At 36.1% G+C, this 22724-nt stretch overlaps 1 protein-coding gene across 1 annotated transcript; it reads right to left on the reverse strand.

Moving 5' to 3' along the window:
• Positions 1-321: 321 nt before the first annotated feature.
• ODF2L (outer dense fiber of sperm tails 2-like) lies at positions 322-22487 on the reverse strand. The gene is made up of 15 exons (XM_014939304.1): positions 22450-22487; positions 21678-21788; positions 18685-18747; positions 18377-18448; positions 16501-16617; positions 14221-14406; positions 12918-13027; positions 11278-11413; positions 9545-9655; positions 8295-8399; positions 6996-7148; positions 4804-4925; positions 4554-4716; positions 3562-3687; positions 322-1681 (listed from the first exon to the last, which is right to left on the reverse strand). The coding sequence occupies exons 2-15, from the start codon at positions 21774-21776 to the stop codon at positions 1553-1555; spliced, it is 1692 nt and encodes a 563-aa protein (XP_014794790.1). The 5' UTR covers positions 21777-21788; positions 22450-22487; the 3' UTR covers positions 322-1552.
• Positions 22488-22724: the final 237 nt, after the last annotated feature.

A 22724-nucleotide genomic window follows, 5' to 3' on the forward strand; every position in this document is an offset into this window, starting at 1 on the left:
CAAAAAAATGTGACTAGTAGCCCTATTTCTACCGTGCAAAAAACCAATCAGCAATGAAGAGCCATAAAAACTCCACCATTATTTGGAAAATGCTGTCTTCATTTTTACGATATTTCCAAGATTCCAAAGATCAAGAATGTATGTTCCAGTGATTGAATATGAAGAAAAGAAAGACTAGATTAATAGAATGGAAACTATGAGTTGAGCTGAAAAAATGCAAATTCCTAATTTTTTAACAAATGAAAACACATATACTTTGACATGTCTTACATTTATTCTGTTTGTAGAAGTAAAGAAGTACCTGAAGCTCTCAGCAACTTCAATAATTCCTGATCTATTTCTTGCAAATGACACAGGAATTAAAAAAAAAAAAAATAAAAAAAATCAACATTCTACACATTATAAATAACTAACAATAAAATAATATGTCTAACAAGCAGGTATTGTCTATGCATGAATTAATTTGGGTTCTCAGTCAAAAAAATATATAGTATTTAAATACACATTCTAAATTACATATATTTACCTGAATGTACTAATTCTCAAAAAACATCACGGCATATATCTATAAAAACAATTACATTCTCAATCAGAATTGTTTTTTCTATTAGCCCTGTATCAGCTGACTGTTTACATGCTTAACCTGAGGCATAACTCAGTCTTACTTCAGTGAACAGCAGCTCTAGTACTCAAACACAGACAAATATTTAATACCTTATTGGAGCTGTGTCACCGTGAAAGGGTATATCAACATATTCAGAGCTTAAACTGTATCTGTATCTAAAATATTTTCCTACTTATATTTGTAAAATATTTCTATAGTATACCTCTGATCATAATGGGATATAGTGAAAAAAGGCTGGATGGGACAGCCTTGTGGCGGCAACTACTCCATGCAGCATAGCAGGACCTGCTATATTGGTACTAAGCTATAGGGAAAAGAAAGGAAGGGAACCTAATGCTCTCTAAATTTTTGCCTGTCTTGGTAGAATAGATATCATTATCTTGGGCAACTAGATTTCTACAGTAACAAAAGTATAATGACTAATAAATATTATATATGTATTAATAATTAAAATACATGAATTGTTATGCAACCAGTCCATGGGGATTGTCTTACCTGATGTGAGTTGAAAGGTAATCAGTGATCATCTGCTTTTTCCATGGACTAAAAGGACATAGGTAAGAAATTGCAGCATGGGACCTAACACATGGTAAATTGACAGTCCAATTTACAACTTTGTACTCATACCCCACACTTACACACCTGTCCCTATTGTCATGCAGTCTGCCTTGTCACTTCTGTTCCATGAATAATACAATTCTTTATATCAGTAATACCAGGTAAATTTCCCATATGTGACCAGCCAGTAGGATATAACGTGATGACTGACCTGCTTTTCCCTGCCCACAGCGGAGGTTTTCCTAGGCAAGAACTAACATTATAGTACTCAATCCTGCAAAATACTATAAGGCCTCAATAGTCTTGCCTCCAACAAGAGTTAGAGCCAAATATTGAAAATTTTCTTTATTATTAAATAAACTAAAGAGTTCAGCCAAACATTGTTATATATGAAGCTTTCAAAAACTGCACATAATTCTGGATGCTGTGGTTCTTGTTCTCTGACTTCTGCAGGCTGTTCTCCAGCTCTTTCAAACATACTTCATGGTGCTTTTCATTCTAAAGAAAAAAGAGAAATGCAATGCAAATTAGAAATAAAATACAAATAAATCAAAAGAATAATGTAAGGCTTATAAAAATTAGGAACTAGCTGTCTTATTTACCTGTAAAAGTTTCCAGAGGCTCCAGGAAACTGAAGGTTCTCAAAAAGGTCTCAAAATATCAAAGCTTTATTTATGTTCAGTCAGGACCAAACTGAACATGTTTGAACAGGCTTATAATCCAAAGCAAGTTCTGGGAATGTAAAAACTAACCTTCTGAATTTTTATCATGAAAGATTCCTAGCATCTTAAATCTATTATGGATTTAACACTCTTTCTCATGTTGATTTTCCAAAGAAACATCTGTTATTGATTTCTGATGCAACATGATTTCTGATGCCTACAGTTCCTTATATAAGAAAAATTATTAATAGCTCATTAGCTCCACACCTGATGCACACCATAGATCATCTGTTATATAAATACTACATATATTCAGGTGTTTCCTATTATGTCTATTACATATGTCAGAAGCTAGTTGGTTAAAATCAATTCAATTTTTAAAACATGGAATTGTGGTCGTCAGATTTAAATCCAGCCTTCTAAGGTTAGAATCAGGTTAGAATGAATCAGGTTAGAATGAATAACTGAATAAAGTTACCTTCACAGTCCTATATTTTTCCAGTTTCACTATGGCAAGAGCAATAAGACCATTTTATCATTTTCCATAATGCATTCTCAGTTATATGTAAATGCAATTGGAATAAAAAGAAATTATTTAATTTAGAACAGTTCTCTCAGACATCTATATCTTTCACATTTATATTTTTAACTGTAAGCTTCAAAGAAAAATTTCTGTATTTTCTATTTTACTTTAACATAGTAAGAAATTCCTATGAAAAAATATTTGAAGTAGAATAAAACACTAGCCAACGTCTGATTTTGTTTTAGGAACACTTTTGTCTTAGGGTAAATGCAGACTTTAAGTCATACTTGATACAGACAAAAATGAATTAAAGCATACTGTATTCAGAACCATATCTCAGATGTCTTATTTAAATCTTGAAAAGAGTTTGCACTTAGGTTGGCTTGATTTTAATCTTGAAAGCTTCAAGTCAGAACAAAGAATATTGTTTTTGAAAGTCTAGGAGAATGATAGTAAACCTTTTCAGTGTCTTTAATTTAAATAGCTTTGTAACTTATTGTCACTGATCACAGGACAAATCTCTAACTGTATCAAAACTTTGACTAAAGAAAATTATTTGCCATCATTAGTCTAGGGAATTCAGCTATGTCTGACATTTTATTAATAGCAAATGTGCCGAAATTTTCTAGATTAGATAAAACAATAAATCAGACTTCTTTTGTTTGTTTGTTTGTTTTCAGGAAATATCACTCATCCAAATACACTCAGGCAGTGGCTTTGCTGAATATCAAAACATGGGCATTTAAAGGCTTGACACTTTGAAAAATGAGAATATCTCTTTTGTTACTAACTATGTTTATATGCAACATCCATACATAAACTGAAAGCTTTTGACAAATTCCAGTAAGATCAGATTCTTGCAATCAACTCAGGGAAAAAAAAAACCCAGTATATGGACTGTTACGGATTTATTCAAATCTAGGTATACTTACTGAACATGATTAATCTGAAAGGAAAATTACAACTTCAAAACTATTTTTTGATTTTTGCCTTGCTGGGAAAACTGGATTGAATAAGAAATGTAAACTCAATATTATTCCAGTGACTTAGTTAGACTGGGCATCTGTTAAGTCTATTAGAAATGTCAATATGCAAAGTATATCTATTAGTATTGTGGTCTTCAGTAAAAGGGACATTTACTGTAAACAGTGATGTGGTAATTTCTTAAGTCATAAGCAATATTATTTACTCACACGGTGAAATATGCAAAGGAGCTGTTTTTTCTCTTCTTGCCCTTCTCTCACTTCAGTTTCAAGAACTAATATTTTTGTCTGAAGGGCTTGTTCTTTGTATGACATTTTTTCCAGTTCTTCAGCTATCTATAAGAGTAATGAGAGAGAAATTATGCTTAGTTATTTTCACTTAAAGCCCAAACGAAATTAATAGCTCTATTTCCAATTCTGTCATCAATACTTTAGTTATTTCTCATGCACAGAAATTAAACAAACCTGGGAAATACTCCAGCTAAATTTGAAAGAAATTTCGATTTGGAAAAAAACGTAGTATTACTGTGAGGGAGACACTTTTGTAACTCATTTGTAAGGTAAGCCAAATATGTTATTTTTTCAAAACAGAATCAGTATCCTCAGACAGTATTGTGAAAATTCATATGGTTTATTTCAACATAATTAATCTGAGGCAGAAATTATAGCTTCATACATATTTTCTGATGAAAATAAGGTAATTCACTGCAATCTAAATTCTACATTTCCTCTTTCATTTGATTTAATCTTTGCATCCTTTATATAAATGACAAATCTCTGTTTAATATTAGAAGTGTGAAAAGCCTTCCTCTAAAATGAGAAAGATTTCAACACCAAAATTTTTGTGGGCTGCCTATTACAAAGAAAATAAGAAAAAGGCAAGATTTTTTTCAGAAGCCTTTTGCCATATGTGTGGGATTTAATATTAGGTGGTTAAAGCAACTTGATTTGTCACCAAAGAAATGATAGCGAAATGCTGGTTCACTGAACTTTGTTATTAATTTCAATAGCATCCAAATTCCATAAAGTTGAATTGGGCAATCCATACTTAAAGATGCATAAATTCCCAGTAACTTTTTAGTATTGCTCCCTACATGCAAAATAATCTTGTTCCATCTTTTCTTCTCAAGCACATTTGTTTTTAAAGCTATTTTTAAATAGAAAATGGCAAACACCATTAACATGTATTAAATCATCCATACCATTTTTCTCCCTTCTTCTAAAGCAGATTCCAGTTGTCTGGTTAATCCATTGTATTCTGCAATTTTCTCTTCAAGATGCAATTTACTGCACTGAAGATTCTCATCTTCTTTTTTGAGCTGACACGCAAGTTCTTCATTTTGAAATTCCATCTTTTCTAATTGCCTTTATGCAAAACAAATTAATACATTATAATACACTATAGCAGAAAAGTGTAGGAAAGAATTGCAGTCAAATTTTTTAAAAAGTTACCTTTTAAGATCTTCGTATTTCTTCTGAATGTTATGGTTTTCTTCTTCTAAGAAATGACTGCTCATGGAAGTTACACTGTCTTCCTCATGTGAAAATGACAATTCATTTCTAGTTGAAGATGCCTATATACAGGATATTACAGAGTAAATTAAGCTTGCCTATTAAAATCCAATCAAATAATTTAACTGTAGTTTCAGGTAAACACTATATTATATTCAAGTAAACATTATCTTGGATTTAAAACAAATAGAATACAGCCAAAGTAGCAGACTAAAACTTTGTGTGAATGCTTTAAGACTGAAAACCTGCTACGTAACAAAGTGAAGTCCTAACAAAACCCATATGCTGCTCATGTAGCCTTGTGTATTAGCAGTTGGCCGGGTTTACCTCTTTGTGAACTTTGACTCTTAAGCTTTAGATTCCAGGAAAAATAAGTTGCCTCACACTACAGTCACAGGAAGCACAGAAATAATACCGTGTATATATAGTTATCACAGAACAGTCTAGCACTGGCAAAGAATTTCAGAAAGCAGTGAATATCAAAAAAGACAATCAAGTTCCTAAAAAAAGGTATATCAGCAGCAGATGCTGCAGAAAGCAAGAAGCCAAACTGTCTTCCCCTGCCCAGCATCCAGACTGACAAACTTTTACATGTTTTCTTTTAAATCTCATGACAGCAGTGATGAGATTATTGCTCTTCCTACCATCCATCAACACCAGGTTAGCAATAAGTAGCCACATCACCAGCCTGCTGGCACTGCTCTTTAAGCAGAAACCTCCGTCATTCACTGGACTACCTCCAGCAGTTCAATCCAGCAATTTAAACTAATCTGGCTGATTTTATGGAAATTACAGGATGCTCAACCAGCAGACTGGTATTAGCAGAAACTACCAGCAGAGGGATAGTAAACATGTCCTGGTCCAGCTGAACCTAGAAGAGGGTTTCTGCAGATGATTCAGTTACTTCAAAAAGAATTCTAAATTCTGGTCACAAGATCAAAGGTTAGAATTTCTCAAAGATGTCACCAAGATTTAATGCTGAAATTTGATTGCTATTCCACCTGACTAGTGACTATATTCCCAAATACTTCACTATACTTAAAGAATTTTTTTTTTGCTTTTATTCAGGAAAACATGTAGTTAGATTAAAATTACATACATAATTTTATATATGAACCTCAAAAATAATTGTTGCTTAAGTACTTTGCTAAGCAAAGATGGATTTATGAGCTCATGAGCATTCCTGTAAGGAGTAATTAAAATCATACAAACATGAACAAGATTTGATGCTATAAAGCTCATCTTTGCAAGAAATTTAAAACAAAATCAAGAGCTATTTTTTTAAACGCATATACAGTCTATAGGAACACAGAGACTCACTATGTTTTCTGCTGCAATTTTCCCACTGACACAGGAAGATTAAGCCCATTTCCCACCCTGTCGATTCAAAAACATTTGTCATTCGTGCTAGTAGAATATTCTCTTCTAACTCAAAAGCACATTAAAAAAAAAAAAAAAAAAAAGAAAACAACAAAACCCCCCAAACTTAGCCCTGCCATTAAAAACTGGTGTCACAGAAAAATACCTGGTGAATACTAATACTCAGGCTTAAGAGAAAATACAAGCAGGAGTGCTAAAATACTGCTAAAAATAGAAATGAACCTATTAAAGCACATTTTTAAGAATATTTTATCCACCAACACAATGTAATCATTAATATGTTATGGTTCTACATCATCAAAAATATAATTTATTACTATTTATCTAAGCAAATATCGTCTGGTTTATAAATTAGTCATTAAAAACAAAACTAATGTGGAATTAAATTATTCCACCAGAAAAAAAACAATAACTAGACTTGCACATTTATTTCCAGGGAAGAATTCTGCAACACAGGACATAAGGAGAATTCTCAGGACACAAGTATTCAATAGGATCAAGAATATACTTACTTAAAAGATACAAATCTAGAAGTAACTAGTCTTGTCACATACTGAATTCACATAAATACAGTTGGCAATAGTTTTATTTGCATTATGCTATTTCTACAGAAGAAGCTTTTGATTTATGAGGCAAATAACAAAGGAAGCCGCACAACTGTCACACGTGCTAATAGGATAAAAGTGTTCCAGAGACTTTTTCTTCCACACAATTTTCTCATTTATCTTTAAATATCAGCATGATCTATGCACCTGAACCTGCAGCTCCTTAAGGGTTTTGCATTTCTGTGTATGGATCCTTTCCCAGGATATGAGATTTTCCTGATATGCTTGTTGCTTCTCCTCAGCTGCTTTCAGCAAGTCACAAACTTGTTCTAACTCCTTTAACTCTGTTTTGTCCCTCACCTGCATAGTAGCATCACAGGAGAAAAATGTAACCATAAATTAATTGTTGTTATACTTAATGGCTTTCCATGTCAGTAATAAATCTGAAATTCTACACAAGTTGCATAATATCACCTATTTTATAGAATTCTGACAAAGTTACATGTTCACCATTGGAGAAATTTCCATCTCTGACTACATTTCATTAATGACTCAGTAACATTCAAATAGCAGTTAAAAAAAACTACGCAAGTGTAATCAGTTCATCATGCAATGTCCAAATTTTGATTGTATTTTTATTGCAATTTATTTTAGGAGATGGCATACAGACACATTAAGCACTCTATAGGAAAAATTCTGACCATACAACTATTGCAGTATTTGAAAAGATGGCAACACCTAATGCCATCTGAAACCACACACAATGCTGTGCAAATATTAGTTACAGGATCAGAAAATATTTTTCTCCATTCTTCAATTCAATCACGGAATAATAAAGTTAGTAGGGAATAAAATGAACACCCAAGATCCTTCTCTGTGAGGACTAATTCTGTTCTCTAAAACAGAACATTGCAGGCAATGCAAAATATGTCCCTGCCTCAGCTTTATCACTTAAAAAAATACGTATTTTACTGAACTGAGGAAAGTGATTTTACTGGAACTGAGGAAAGTGATTTCCCTAACTATTTTGTATTGTTTTCTGATGCTTAATAATGTGCTAACTGTATTCCAGTATTCAGATCCATCTGCTGAAAAACTTAAAACTCATCTCTGTGTGGATCTCTGTTTTAACTACTAGTTACAACAAAGCAGTTTTACGTTAGCTTTGCTTCCCCACACAACTTTCACAGCTGTTCTGTTGAGGGATTTAGTTTTAAAATCATCAACAACAAAATCACATTTAAAAGTGATAAAAGAATTCTCGAATCCTAAAGTAGTCGTTACTCTAGGAACCATTTCTCAAGTGTTTGCAATTGTGTGGCATCCAAAAAACTCCCAGCCCACAAGTAAGAGTTAGTAAAACATTCAGTGAATTTAAAAACAATTTTATACAAGGAAAAGAAAAAAGAAAAGAAAAAGAGCCAGTACCTTGTGACTTCTAATAAGAGGATCATAATAATGTAAGAAAGATCTATGTCCTATGGAATTGTTTGGAAACATGCTTACCTTATCTACTTCTAAGCATTTGGTTTCTGTTATTCTTTTGTTTTCATTTAAGACTGTTCCACATCTGGATTTCAATTCTTCTACTGCTGTTTGTAATTTTTGTACCTAGGACAACATATATTTTTCACATACCTTTGCAAGGTGTTTCTTCTATATATAGAAAAGATTCTTTTAAATTTAGAAAAGATACTTCATTAGTATGAAGCATAAAGGAAAACCTTTGATTTCTAAATAGATTTTCAATATTTGTCATTATGTGAATTTATTTATTTTCATTATCCTGGTAAAAGCACTCTGATACCAACATTTTGTTTTCAACAACAAAGAATGAGCTAGAGTTGTGCTAGAGAAGCAGCCTGTATGACTCACCTTTCTCTCCCCAAATAACAAGTATCACCGACAGTTCCTGCCTGGACTCACCACAGGTATGAGCAAGGGAATGTCATCCCACTCACTGCTTAAGGCTAGCTGTTCCCTGGAACTACATCTCCCATCCTAAAGCTGGCAACAACTTTAGTTGTGGTGATGCATTCCGCAGGCAAGGCACACTGGTTGTACTTGCATTTTGTATCATGTATTTTCTCTTGTCAATGATTTAAAAAAGAGGTAGGTAAAGATTGTTAGTGAAATGGTGTCTATATTATAGCAGAAATATAAAAAACTTCAAATCAATGTTCAAAAATGTCTTCTTGATAAATTAAGCCAAATACAAAGAAGGAATTGATAAAAAGCCCATTTTCAGTCTGATTTATATGTTTTGCCTGTAGTTTCAATGTGGAGCTACTATGTAAATAAAAAGACTCTTACAACTGTACTTGAATGCTGGTTTACTGCTCTTAGGAATGTGGAAATAAAGATATTACCAAGGAGAGGTAAAATATCATTGGATGTGTCCACTAAAGACATCAGACTCAAAGTTTACTTTTAAAATATAGGTTACTGGGTTGCCAACTTGCTTTTTAGGAAGGAAATATTTTCTAAGCAAGTATGTAAATAGCTCTGTTTGCTTCAATGAGCTTCAACTGGGCGCCACAAAATTCAGCGAGGATTATGTGTACTAGTAATAGTGTGGAGACTATTCTTGGATGTGGTTTGTAATGGCACTCTCTTCTATCATCCTCGATGTTACAACAGTATTACAATCGCCATGACAACAAATCTGTTTTATTACAAACAAAACCTTTATAATTTCCTCAAAACTGCTTAAAAATTCAAAAACCATACTTGAACATTTCAATTATTCTATTCACCTGATTTTTGTACTGCTCAACAAGGTTTTTCTGCAGCTTTGCCTTTTCTTGCAGATTTAGCAGCTCATTTTCAACAGAAACAGCACTGTTTTCCAATGTAGCAAGGTAAACCTTGATTAAAACAGGGAAAATATAAAAATTGTGAAAGTTCTATTAAAATAACACAATCTACAATATGATATTACTAGGAAGTGACCTGCAGGCATTAAAGAGTGACACAATTATTTATCTGTCAAACAAAAATGATAGCCCACAGTTTGTCAGCTCCATGAGAACATTTTATGTTAGAATATCTTCACTGGATAAAAAACTGGCTGGATGGCCATGCCCAGAGAGTTGTGATTAATAGGGCGAAATCCAGTTGGCGACCGGTCAGCAGTGGTGTCCCTCAGGGCTCAGTTTTGGGGCCAGTCTTGTTTAATATCTTTATTGATGATCTAGATAAGGGGATTGAGTGCACCCTCAGTAAGTTTGCAAATGACACCAAACTAGGTGGGAGTGTTGATCTGCTTGAGGGTCAGAAGGCTCTACAGAGGGATCTGGACAGACTGGATCGATGGGCCAAGGCCAATGGGAAGAGGTTTAATAAGGCCAAGTGCCAGGTCCTACATTTAAGTCACAACAACCCCAGGCAACACTACAGGCTTGGGGAAGAGTGGCTGGAAAGCTGCCCAGCAGAAAAGGACCTGGGAGTGTTGGTGGACAGCCGGCTTAACATGAGCCAGCAGTGTGCCCAGGTGGCCAAGAAGACCAACAGCATCCTGGCCTGTATCAGGAATAGCGTGGCCAGCAGGAGCAGGGAAGTCATCATGCCTCTGTACTCGGCACTGGTGAAGCCTCATCTTGAGTACTGTGTTCAGTTTTGGGCCCCTCACTACAGGAAGGACATTGAAGTGGTGGAGCATGTCCAGAGAGCCACCAAGCTGGTGAGGGGTCTAGAGAACAAGTCATATGAGGAGAGGTTGAGGGAACTGGGCATGTTTAGTTTGGAGAAGAGGAGGCTGAGGGGGGACCTCATTGCCCTCTACAACTACCTGAAAGGAGGTTGTAGAGAGGTGGGTGTTGGCCTCTTCTCCCAAGGGAATGATGACAGGACCAGAGGAAATGGTTGAAAGTTGCAGCAGGGGAGGTTTAGATTAGATATTAGGAAGAATTACTTTACTGAGAAAGTGGTCAGGCACGGGAATAGCCTGCCCAGGGAGGTGGTGGAGTCACCATCGCTGGAGGTATTTAAGAAACGTGTAGACATGGCTCTTCATGTCTACATGAACATTTTTTTTTGAGGTTGGACTCAATGATCTCAGAGGTCCCTTCCAACTATGATGATTCTGTGATTCTGTGATTTATTTTGGAGGATAAATACAATACAAAACCTGTAAACTCTTTAAAACTTGAAGTTTATAATTGAGCTAAACTTAGTTCTTTCATTTGAAAGAAAATTTTATAAACATAAAAGAACAATTTCTAGTTAAGCAATTTTGTAGCTACCAACAGTAAAATAAATGGCATCCTGATTAATCAGATGATTAGACAACCCTGTTCCTAGGTTTGCCATAGATTTCCACTGATAAATTTTTAATGTCTTATTTTCACTTACTGTAAAAAAGGGATGACAGAATTTATTCTACAGGTTTGGGATCTCTAGACAGAAGGCCCAAAGGGAATTAATGTGATTACTTCATTAATATATCAGAAATGCAGAGCCATTCAACAATAATTTATAATGATCTCACCTTTAATTTTTCATTTTCAAGGTAAATCTTTTCATTTTCAGAGTTAACAGAATTTAGCTTTCCAAGAATTTCCTCATCTGAGCTTCTTCTCCATTCCTCCTTTTTTTTCAGGTCTTCCAAAAGGCTCGTGATCTGCCTTGTTAGATAGGCAAGAACTTCTGCATAATATAAAATGCTTCCAAACTCTCACTATGCAAATTAAATTGTACCTTAACTCATACTCCTCCATTGTTCTTAGTTTATTTAAAAAAATAAAGGGGGAGAATGTATTTAAGCATCCCAAGAAAGGAGCATCTATTGAAATACAAAACTATCCAAAAGAGTGGTCCACCAAGGAAGTGGTGCTAGCCCATTTATAAATGAATTCATTACTTAGTACATCCAAGCATACTTCCAAGACAACTATTTATACACATACTTGACAAAATGGAATTATATTGAATTTATAGAGTCTACCAGGTAATGTCCTACTAAGAACATTCCATAACTAGTTTAGGAATGGTACTGTCTGTTATTAAAAGTAACAACTTGTGCTGTGCCTCACCATTTGCTTTTCATGTTAATGAAGTTAAACAATGAACTTTGTTTTGCTGTTTAGTTACTCATACACTGCCTAGTAGAACAAGTCTTGTTAGAATGGTACATTTCAAGCAAAGACTTATATGTTCAGCTAAAATGAAAACAGCAAAAAACAACTGGAGGAAGAATGAGTACTCAACAGAAGTATCACAGATGCTTCCCTTTTCTTATTCTTTCCTAGATGCCTCCTCATATACACTGCACCAACAGTGGGCTATACAGATTTCTGGACTGATGTCATGTACCTGTGCTCCTGTTAAATTTAAAATATGCTGAAAATGTTTTCAGAAACATCAGATTTTCTGAAACAAAACCAAAAGAGTCAAGCCAATTTAATTTGAGCTGTTACATATTTGAGTATGAAGCAAGTTCTTTGTAAAATGAAATTCCATCTTAGACCTAGCATAAATGCACCTACAGGTTTCTTTTGCTTATTTTGAATTATCGACAGAAAAGGTAAAAGGATATTTGTCACTATCTGCCAAAGAAAATGATACATCCTTTATGTAAATTAAGATTTGACTGCATAGTTTGAATAGTGTTGGACAATTTTGTGTTGCTTTTCCTTACAAGAATAAATTGTTCAAACATGCCTCTGAGAGGAACCCTTCTCTGTCCTCTAGTGGGGTGAGACATTAGTGGTACTAACATAATTTTGCCATCATAAGTCTGAAGTAGAAACTACGAGTCCAAGAACCCTCTTTAATACTGCAGTAGACACAAGGGTTAACACTGAAGCTGTTGAATCAGTTACTAAATAAGTGGTTCTGAGGAAGCAGCATGGTAGGTACTAGCAAGTTCAGGCAAATCAGAAGTATACAGGGGCAAGAATATGTTTCTTACTTGTAAAGGGGAATGAATTTTTTTAAAAAGTTGTGAAATGCAGCAGAAAGAAAGCTAAAAATCTTAAGCTTGTTCTAGTTTCCAACTTATAATTCTGCTCAGAGTTGTAAAATAATACATAAATTTGATTACGTTGTCAACACTGAGTATTACACCGCTAAATATCAACACTGTCTGCCTACAGAAACAAAAAAAAATAGATCAACATTTTAACTTACTTCTTCAGATCTTCTATTTGAATTTCTAATGTCATCTTTCCTTCAACCATTCTACCATGCTGGCTTTTCCAGACATCAGAAGCTGACAGTATCTCAGACAGTTTGACTTCCTAGAGAATACAGATATTACGAATTATGTAACAAAAGAATGTCACTGAAGAATGCCATCTAGTTCTACAAATTTTTCTAAACACAAGAGCTTTTTAATATGAGCTGGCTTTTTTTGGATCTCCCTAGTACAAAGCAATGCAAATTTTGTCTTGTCTCAAAAGAAAATAAATAAAACTACCCACATTTTAAAAAATTAAAGTCTAAGTACAGACTTACTTTCAAGAGACACAGTGAAACACTGGCACTGCATATCAACAGTAGTATACAACAATATTTCAAAATTTAAAATGAAAATCTTTTCTTAAAACAAAAATATTTGTCTCAAATACTTCTCTACTACATATAAATCTCTCAAAGAAGTATGGATAATTAACCAACACACACTTGAAAGTACACTAGGTCTTCAATGGGTAAAGAAAACAACAGTTCAACTACAAAACATCAAAAATTCAGGAGTTAGTTGCCTGTGTACCTAAAGATCCACTACTGTGTTCTCACAAAGATCAAAGAAAACAAAAAAAAAGCATTATTAACCATCTCCTGGTATACTACCTGGAAAAAGGTATCTTTAATACTGACATATCCAAAATCATGACAAAATCTAAGAGAGGAAATCTAAATAAGGCAGTAAAAATCTCAGCACAGTTCTGATCCATCAGGGCTTTTTGAACAATTACACAGTGTAGGGATATCCAGGACAAGAATCTAAGGAATAATTTGGATTCGGGAGGTTCTGTACTTGGATTTTGAAAGGTTTCAGAGCACGAAGCTTAGAAACAGAAAGCAAAGTATCCATATGAGATGTCACACACTGATAAATAAAGAAAACAAAGACTTCAAACTCCAATCATGCATTCTGAGTTAGTATAATGTACTTTGAGTTAGTCAATGTATATCCATAAAGATCAGGAGAGATGTAACTGAAAGCTGATCAGACTCTTCTTACTCACTACTGTTTGAAATGTACAATCTCATGGCTTAAGACATTCACTAAATTTTAACAAAACAAAGACAGTGAATGTAGTAGCAGTTTGCGTGTCACTTACAGCAACCTATAAGAAGCAAAAAATTCGAGAGATACAAACACAGCATGACCAACCAACTTTTCCTATTTTCCACAGAGGAAAATCTCCCAGTTGTTCAATTTAAAGCAATACAGCACAACATCATTGTTCACAGCGTGGTCACTCACACGTTCTCTTATTCTGGAGGTTAAATTTTCCACAGCTGCTTCAAAGCATTCAGCTCTTTGTTTCTGGGACCTGATTGCTTTTTTCAGAGTTGTCTTCTTTTGCTTACTTGTTTCCCTTAAGGCTAGCATCTGACGCTTGCATTCACAAACTTGAAGTTTCCACTTTGCTATTTTCTCTTCTAGAGTCTGCAGCATAATTAAACATCAACTGTTTTCAAATTCTATACTTTACAGATCATTTTGTGACATAACATAATCAGGAGTACCAATTGCATTTAAAATCTGTTTCCATAACGTTTTTGTATCTCATATCCTGTGGATACAAGGAGCTAACCAAGGTTATGTACAGCAGCAGGCAAGAGAAAATACATGTTGAGAAACTCATTATTAAGATGATCAAGAGAAGAGGCTGAGGAGGTGCAGAAGCAGGCAGGAGTAGGGAGAAAGAGAGCAATCTAACTGTTGCTGTGTGCTCTTGGATATGAATGCAGAATTTCAATGTAGAAGGCATGGCCCATTTTTATGACAAGGAAAAGAAAAGCGGTTTCATCATCCCTTGTGGCCGATTTATATAAAGAATATCACCTTAACAATGCTCTTAGTGATATCCACTGATGTAGTAGTAATCTGTGTTCTGAACCTATAGTGCATCCATACGTAACTAGGGCTGGAGATCAGTCTAACTGCATATGAAATTTGAAAATTAAGATCTTGGATTTATATCCTAATTGGATAAATATACTTATTGTAAGAACAATTAATGCACGTTTCCTACCTTTCAGTCTAGGTCTGACACTTAATTACGTTCCACATGAGTAAACACCAGAATGACATGGCATTTACCTAGTGACTACGTTAATCTGCCAGCCTTATTCAGTGTGCGTGATTTTCCAAGTAAAAGGTGGTCTCAGGTACTGAGACTCACCACAAAGGAATAGTACTACTTCAAAAAAAGAAATTACAAAAAAACCCAAATATGAAGGAAGCAGTTTTCCTATATAGATGCTTATAAGGCACTTAATAAACAAAGATGTCACTTGCAGGGGGGGACAGCAGAACACCTTCAATAAACAGAGCAAAGAGGAAATCTGAGTTTATGTATGGAATTCTTTAACTGTTGGTATAAGTAAACAACTGTTATCCCCTGTTATAACCGCAGGAGGTCACAATCCCACTAAGAATAAGTGCTTTTGGCATTATTCAGTTGCTGAGGCAAATTTAAATTAAGAACTAATTTCATAAGGGTAATGCTAAGCTTTTGCAAGCTTTTGTCCAGATATTAACAAAATCATCACCAGGATTTAAGCTAGCAACTGACTTCAGCATTATTTGAAAAGCAAACAAACAAAACTTTTAAATAAAGATTGAATGAAAATACAGTTGCATATCAAGCTACTATATCTAATGAAAATGTTGTTGGAATTCTATAATTATATTAGCTAGAACAACAAAGCAATTTTCATTCAGAAGAAAATGAGGTATTTACAGACATACATGACTATTTTTGAAATTGAGTTGCTATGGGTTCTTCAACAACTTCAGATGATACAATTAATAGGGATTATATGTTACTTTAAAAAGTTCAGAAATTAGAAATACGTTATTTTTTAGCCAATGTTTGGTCATTCATGCCTATGTTCTTGACAAGTTTCAAATACTGAAATCTGAAGCCACATATAGCTCCAGCCTCTGACACAAGCTCTTCCTTGCCTTGTTCTAAAGCCAATAACTGATGCAAATGCCCATATTTACCTCTTGCTTTTTCACACAGAAAATGGCAATAATGTCACCTAGCTTGAGCAAAGTGAGGCTAGACATTAGTTTTAAGTGTTTCTCTTTCAGTCAGTATTAAGAGGTTTATTGATTCCTTCACAGTCAATAGAAAGAAACAGGTGGTGATTCTTCACCGCTATCTTACCACAGAAACTAATCCTGGGGACTTGCCTATCTTATTCTATTGACTATATGGAGACTGCCTCAGGATCTGCAAATGCTTCTATGTGTGCTTAACTTCTTTTCAACAGAACTGTTAGCATGCACAAGTTGATAAAAGAATAGCAAAAAAAAAACCCTTGCAATTAAGATAGTGTGGTCAAGCAGACTGACTATGCAAAATATAAATGCTAATGATTTTTACAGTTTGGGATTTTTCTTTCACCAAGAGTTTGATTTCAAGGGATACCTTAAGATTTAACTCTCATATCTGAGTTAAACTCTGATCACAATAAGACTTTGCTAATTTTTTCAAATAAACTGAAACACAAGAAAAAATATGTTGACCTGTATTTTCACTTTTAGTTTATAATTTTCCACTTCTTTTCTTTGAATCTGACACTGTAGGTGAGCTTGTACTGCCTTTACTGATCTTGACAGGTGGCCTTCTTTCTGTACATTGACCTAAGAAAGAGAAAAAAACACAATTCTATTGGTCTATGGAGACAGGCTGCATAATGCTATCTATAGTCTTTCTACTTTGCCGTAGTTTCTAGCTGACATTTGAATGCCCTCAAAACCTGGAAAAGATAAAAGAGGCTTTAAAAGTATATTCACAAGCAGTGACTTGTTACTAATGTTATTAATGTTAAACATAAATCACGACCTTGAAAGAATGTATGTATAATTAATGCCTCATTTAATCTGACTCTTTAAGTAGTATGAACGAGGCCTGGAAACATGAACTCAGAAATTCAGGCTGAGCAAAGGCATCTAGCTACTAGTTTGACCAAAATTAAGCCACGCTGATCAGCTCTGTCCAGACTAATTAGACCTGAACTGATCTTCATTAAATACCAAAGATCACCACCAGCTATTAGAAGTATTGATACACTTAATTCAAACTCTATTTTGGGGGTGATACATAAAGCACAAGGGTAGAGGCAATTTATGTCACCAGAACTTTGGTCATGATTCTATGAAATTCCTTGCAACTTGATTCCTTTGGTCAATCTAAATAAGAAATAATGAAGACAGGCAGAAAGAAATCATATTATCAGTATAGACAAGAATAACATTGTAACACACCAGTGCAGATGTTCATTATAAATACCAGGAAGAAAGGCAGACTCAGACTTAGGTATTGATTGGAGATAATATAAGAAGGAACAAGGGGATATAGACAATAATTTATTCCTTCAGATGCTGGGCACCACAAGTCGTTCTACATTAGATAGATCTCTAGTCAGGGCACGGCATGCTGCACAGATACTATCAATACTGACATTTGCTGACCTTGTGGCCTTCAGAATCTTTATAGGCTTTTCTGTTCAGCATTTCTACTTTCAAGCAAAAAATGTTTCTCTGAAAATATGCTGCTTCATTTCAATATAAAGACAAGGACATGTCAATTGCAGGTGTGAAAGTGCACACCTCCACAGCTCCTCTATCACAATTCACTTATCCTGCAGCCAAGTGATACATCCTCTTGGTTAAGCAGAGAAGAATTCTTAAAGAACAACCATGGCTCTCAACATACTCCAAGGAGTTACAAAAATCAAAGTACACCATTTTTCCCTTAAAGGTTTAAAGGAGCCTACTCTGTCCCTCAATAACACTGAGCCCCGCTGCATTGCTTACACATAAAGTGCACTTTAGGTATACAAGTACGGTAACACAGATTGCGAAACTAGTAGTAAAACAATTTTGAAACTTTTGGAACTTTTATAGTACCTTCTTATACAGGACAGACAATTCTTCTCTTCCTATGTTGGTTTCCACCCTGAGCCCCTCCCTTTGGTTCAGAGAACAAATGAGGTCCTGTCAGTCAGTACTACCTTTTCCTATTCACTGAGCTCAAAGAGCCATGGAAACTAACTGTCAACAGTATCTCTTTAGTTTACCTTGTATTACTTCATTATAACTGTTTTTTTCCAGAGCTATGGCTATGTAAATGAGAAGCCAAAAAGTCACTACTCTAGATGTGTGCCCCACCTTGAACTGTGGCACATTAGTCTTAAGGACAATCTGTATCTCTAATAGGTTTGGATATAGTCTTCATGGTTTTAGGACATTTCTGTAGGAAACATCTTTCAGGATTTTCCTATTTTCCTTTTTTTTCATAGATCTTTGAAATAATTGTTTTTCTCAACATCTAAAACTTGTAAATAAGAATCTAGTACATTGGGAAAAAACATTCATTACAACAGTACCGGTCACTTACTTTTTCAAGCTGAAGTCTGGATGAAAGTTCTTTAACATGTTTCTCCCTTTCAAGTATTTTTCTCCTGAGATTCTTCATGGAAAAAAAAAAAAGAAAGAAAGAAATTATTTTAATGTCTGTACACAGCAATCCAACAGTAATGCACACTGATGAACATTTCAGCTGTAATTTCAGCTCCATTTTGTGATGATAAACCACAAATACACCCACTTTGCCACTGTCACTTGAAGTTGTATGATCCCATGACATAGCCGTTTTCAGATGTTACAGCATAGAACAAAAAGAGACAGAAATTTTAATTTACTTACAGTGTTTCGGGTTTCGTTTTCACTTAATTTCTGCATCAAAGTGTCAAGGTTTTTACTGTTTAACTGCAAGACAAAAGTAGGAAACATTGAAAAATTACTTCCAATTACAATTGATTTAGAAGTTTTTCAACAGTTTTGAATTCAGTACATATAACTTGCTACATTTTCAAATTTGGTACATATGAATATAAAAGCTTGCATACTTATGAGCTACTTAGAGTTGGTGGTTTAAACCCTAAAGATTCAATTTATTTTGCACACAGATCTTCATAGCCGAAGAAAAAAACCTAGGATCATTCCATATGCAAATCTCATTATTTATTTTAGCTAAAAGGACTCTAAATACTATAAATGCTTAAGCGTTATTTAAAAAACTAGTCAAACAGTAAAAGCATTTTTACAACTTGTAATATTTTAAAGATATATTAAGTATTAAAAACTTTCAGAAACTTCAGTTAGATGGGAGAATTTGAAGACTGAACAAGAAAGCATAGGCTGGGAGATCACAAAAATCATGCCACATTAACTGTTACTACAAATCCAAAAGAATTTATGTGCCTATAATATTGTCAACTAAACTTCTCATTTTAAAATGCCTCAATTTGGGGGTGCAGTTACTTTCCATTTAAAGAAAACAGACCTGCAGGACTTTCAGACTTTAAATCCTAAACATTTTAATTTTACTAGTGAGAGAATAAACCCCTTGCCTCAAGGTGGAAACTCTGCCATCAAAAGTTTTACTACAACTCCTTGCAAAGCATTCATCTTATCCTAGCCTGCACGTAATTCCTCAGAATGTTCTGTAATCTTTATCCCATGTTTATCTGTAAAGTCAGTAGGTAAATTCTACATCCAGATTTCCACCTCTGCATGCACTGCAAATTTATAAACATTGTATTCAGTAGTAGATCTATCCTTTCCTGATTGCACTGAGTCAGATTTGCTATCAGCAAAAAAATAATACATAAACAGGAATGGTGTTTTGTGACCCCACAGTAATTTATTAGCAAAACCAGAAGTTCAGAAGATTAGAAGACTTCCCAGAATTGAGAAGTGACTGGGAACCTAAATTACCCATACTACCTTTCCATTCTGAGGAAATTGTCTTCCCCACTGTTAGTTCTCTATAAATTTTCTCTCTAATGATCAACAAAAAGCCTTACGCTGTAAAAGAGTTAGCATTGTCTATGAAAACCTGAAAATCAAGAATATTAACTTTAAAATTAAAAGAAAAAAAATCAGAATAAACACCCGTCTCTTTCAGATTACAAGAACAGAAGGTTAGCTTTATGACTTCTGAAAGAAAGCTAAGAAAGTAAGCAATGACAAATCATATTTAATTTTAAAGAAATCTACATTCTTCAGGTTTCTGTGTGTGTTCCATACGACACCACTGTTAAACAGGAATTCATTGTGATCCACCTCCTGCTTTAACATATATAGCCCGCCAAATGCCTTCCAACTTCACAGGAGCAGGGCTATGCACAGGATATAACAAAAAAATCTTCCCTATACATCTATTAAAGAAGATAGTAAGACTAAATGTTAGTTTAAGAGTCATGTGAAAAAATGTACATTTGCATTGGTTCCATGTTTATGCCTTACATATACTTGGTGTTCTAGACTGTCAAATTCTTTGCTTAGATCAGTAAAATATTTTCCATCTTAGGTGGCTTTTATAGTCCTATGATAATCCTTTTTATATGGCTGAATCAGTGAACAGATTTTTCCTATATCCCCAGGTGGCACATACGTTTACCCCTGAAATAGCATTCACAATTACATACCATTTAGTCTCACTCACAGTTAGGACACTGATCTTGCTAATTCAAGGATATCAACATAAAACAAGTTAGCTCTTTGAGAGCTAATTTTAAAGATCAAATAAATCTCTTATTTATGACTTCCAACGGCCAAAGCCTGTGATACCACAGGATGCACCCTCAAACTGATCGCTTACAGAACACATGCAATCTACAAGGCAAAGGCTACCTCCAGTGGAGTTAGAGGCCAAGTCCTGGTCAGATACTGATTCCATGTTTCATAGCAGAGTTCTTCCAATTTGGAGGCAGCAATGGCTTTTCTCATTTCCCAGTTTGGAAGAGCTCCTCACCAGGCAGGGCTGCACAGGGACAGGATGCTGTCCGTGTCTTGGCAAGTCAAGAGCCAAGTATCAGTGCCTACTACCTAAATGCATCCCATTCCCCCCCACTTCCTTGTCAAGCACCAGAGACCTGCCATCACCCTCACCCTTTCTCCAACCATCTCTCTCTAGCCTCTGCCCTCGCACTCCAGCAAGGGCCAAGCACAATGTTATCTGTTTACTCCACTCAGTGCTCCATTGACTACACGTTATTTTTCAGAAGTGGATTTTCTTGCCTTCTCCACCCACCAGGACCCATTTCTCCTGCTTTCAGCCTGTGCCAGGTGCTTCTCCATCAAAAGGATTTGTCAGACCAAGTTTATATTCTTACATCCATATCTCCTTAGCATAATTGAGAAAATGTGTAACAGAAATTGAGAAGTTCCCAACTAAAAACATCACTTCCTCACAGAATCAGAATGTAGCCTGCTGTGCTTCCAACTGTTGCCATAAGGTAAATAACTACACTCCAAACATCTACTGTTGTTTGTTTGGTTTTTTTTTAATATAAATTTATGTCTCCTGGGTTATTAGAGACTACATTTCCTGGCAGACCTCAATTTGTATAACACACTGCAGGTCTTGAATTTAATTACTTCCAGTGAAAACACCATCTTGGAAGATTGAACATCATTTCATTTATCCTAGCCCACCTACGTAAGCAGAAAAAAAGCAAATAAGAATTATTCCATAGTTTCATTATACCATTGTTATGTCCAGCACTCTCACCCATTTTTTGAAGTATTACCTACTTCCCATCTGTAGCTTAGAAGTATTTTTTGAAATATCTTGTTAACAAAGTGAAGAGAATTAAAAAAAATCAAGCTTAACAGGAACAGAATGAACTTGCCTCAGTAGCATGAGGAAGAAGATACTTTTCCTGAAGATCAAAGTCCAATAAAGGAGCAGTACAGTTATGTACAGGTAAAGACGAGGATGACGATGACATTTTGTTTTAATGCTGTATAAAAAGACAGTGTATGTTAACACGTATTGGTGTTCCGTGAATCAGTAACTGAAGCATTACTGGTATCCCTGGTTATTCCCTGGGATAAAATACAGTGTACCAGACCAAGTAAACCCCAGTCTCATCAGAGATTTAACACAGTTAATGCGACTGAAATCTTGCACATATATTCACGACTTAAGCAACACTGAATTCACACATCCGCTGCACAGAAATCAAATCCCTCAGCAGCAGGAAACTGAATACACACATGGATGGAGTAAGGCTCACAGCTGCGATTCCCCACTGCCCCCCTCAGCACCCCTCCTACGAGGCAGTGTCCCCTCAGCACCCCTCCCGAGGCAGTGTCCCCTCAGCACCCCTCCTACGAGGCAGTGTCCCCTCAGCACCCCCTCCGCGGGGCAGTGTCCCCTCAGCACCCCTCCCGAGGCAGTGTCCCCTCAGCACCCCTCCTACGAGGCAGTGTCCCCTCAGCACCCCCTCCGCGGGGCAGTGTCCCCTCAGCACCCCTCCCGAGGCAGTGTCCCCTCAGCACCCCTCCTACGAGGCAGTGTCCCCTCAGCACCCCCTTCGCGGGGCAGTGTCCCCTCAGCACCCCTCCTACGAGGCAGTGTCCCCTCCCCGGCCTCCGCGACCGCGAACACCGGCCCCTCACCGCCGCCGCCGCCGCTGCCCGCCGGGAGCCGTTGCCGGGGCAACCAGCCGTTGCTGCCGCCCGCTCCCGCCGTGGCGGGCGGGAGGCGGCGGCCTCCCCACAGCCCGACTCGTCCTCGCGGCCCGGCGGGTACCGGCGCTCCCCGGGAGCACCCACCACCCCCCGCCCGGGGCCGGTGCGGCCGGCGGGGGCCCGGTGAGCCGGGGACATCCGGAGGCAGCTGTGCGGGCCGCTGCGGCCCGTGCAAAGCAGCGTGCGCCCGCGGCCGCCCCGGC

Source organism: Calidris pugnax, unplaced genomic scaffold (genome assembly GCF_001431845.1).
Source record: "Calidris pugnax isolate Ruff unplaced genomic scaffold, ASM143184v1 scaffold18, whole genome shotgun sequence".
NCBI classification, from domain to species: domain Eukaryota; kingdom Metazoa; phylum Chordata; class Aves; order Charadriiformes; family Scolopacidae; genus Calidris; species Calidris pugnax.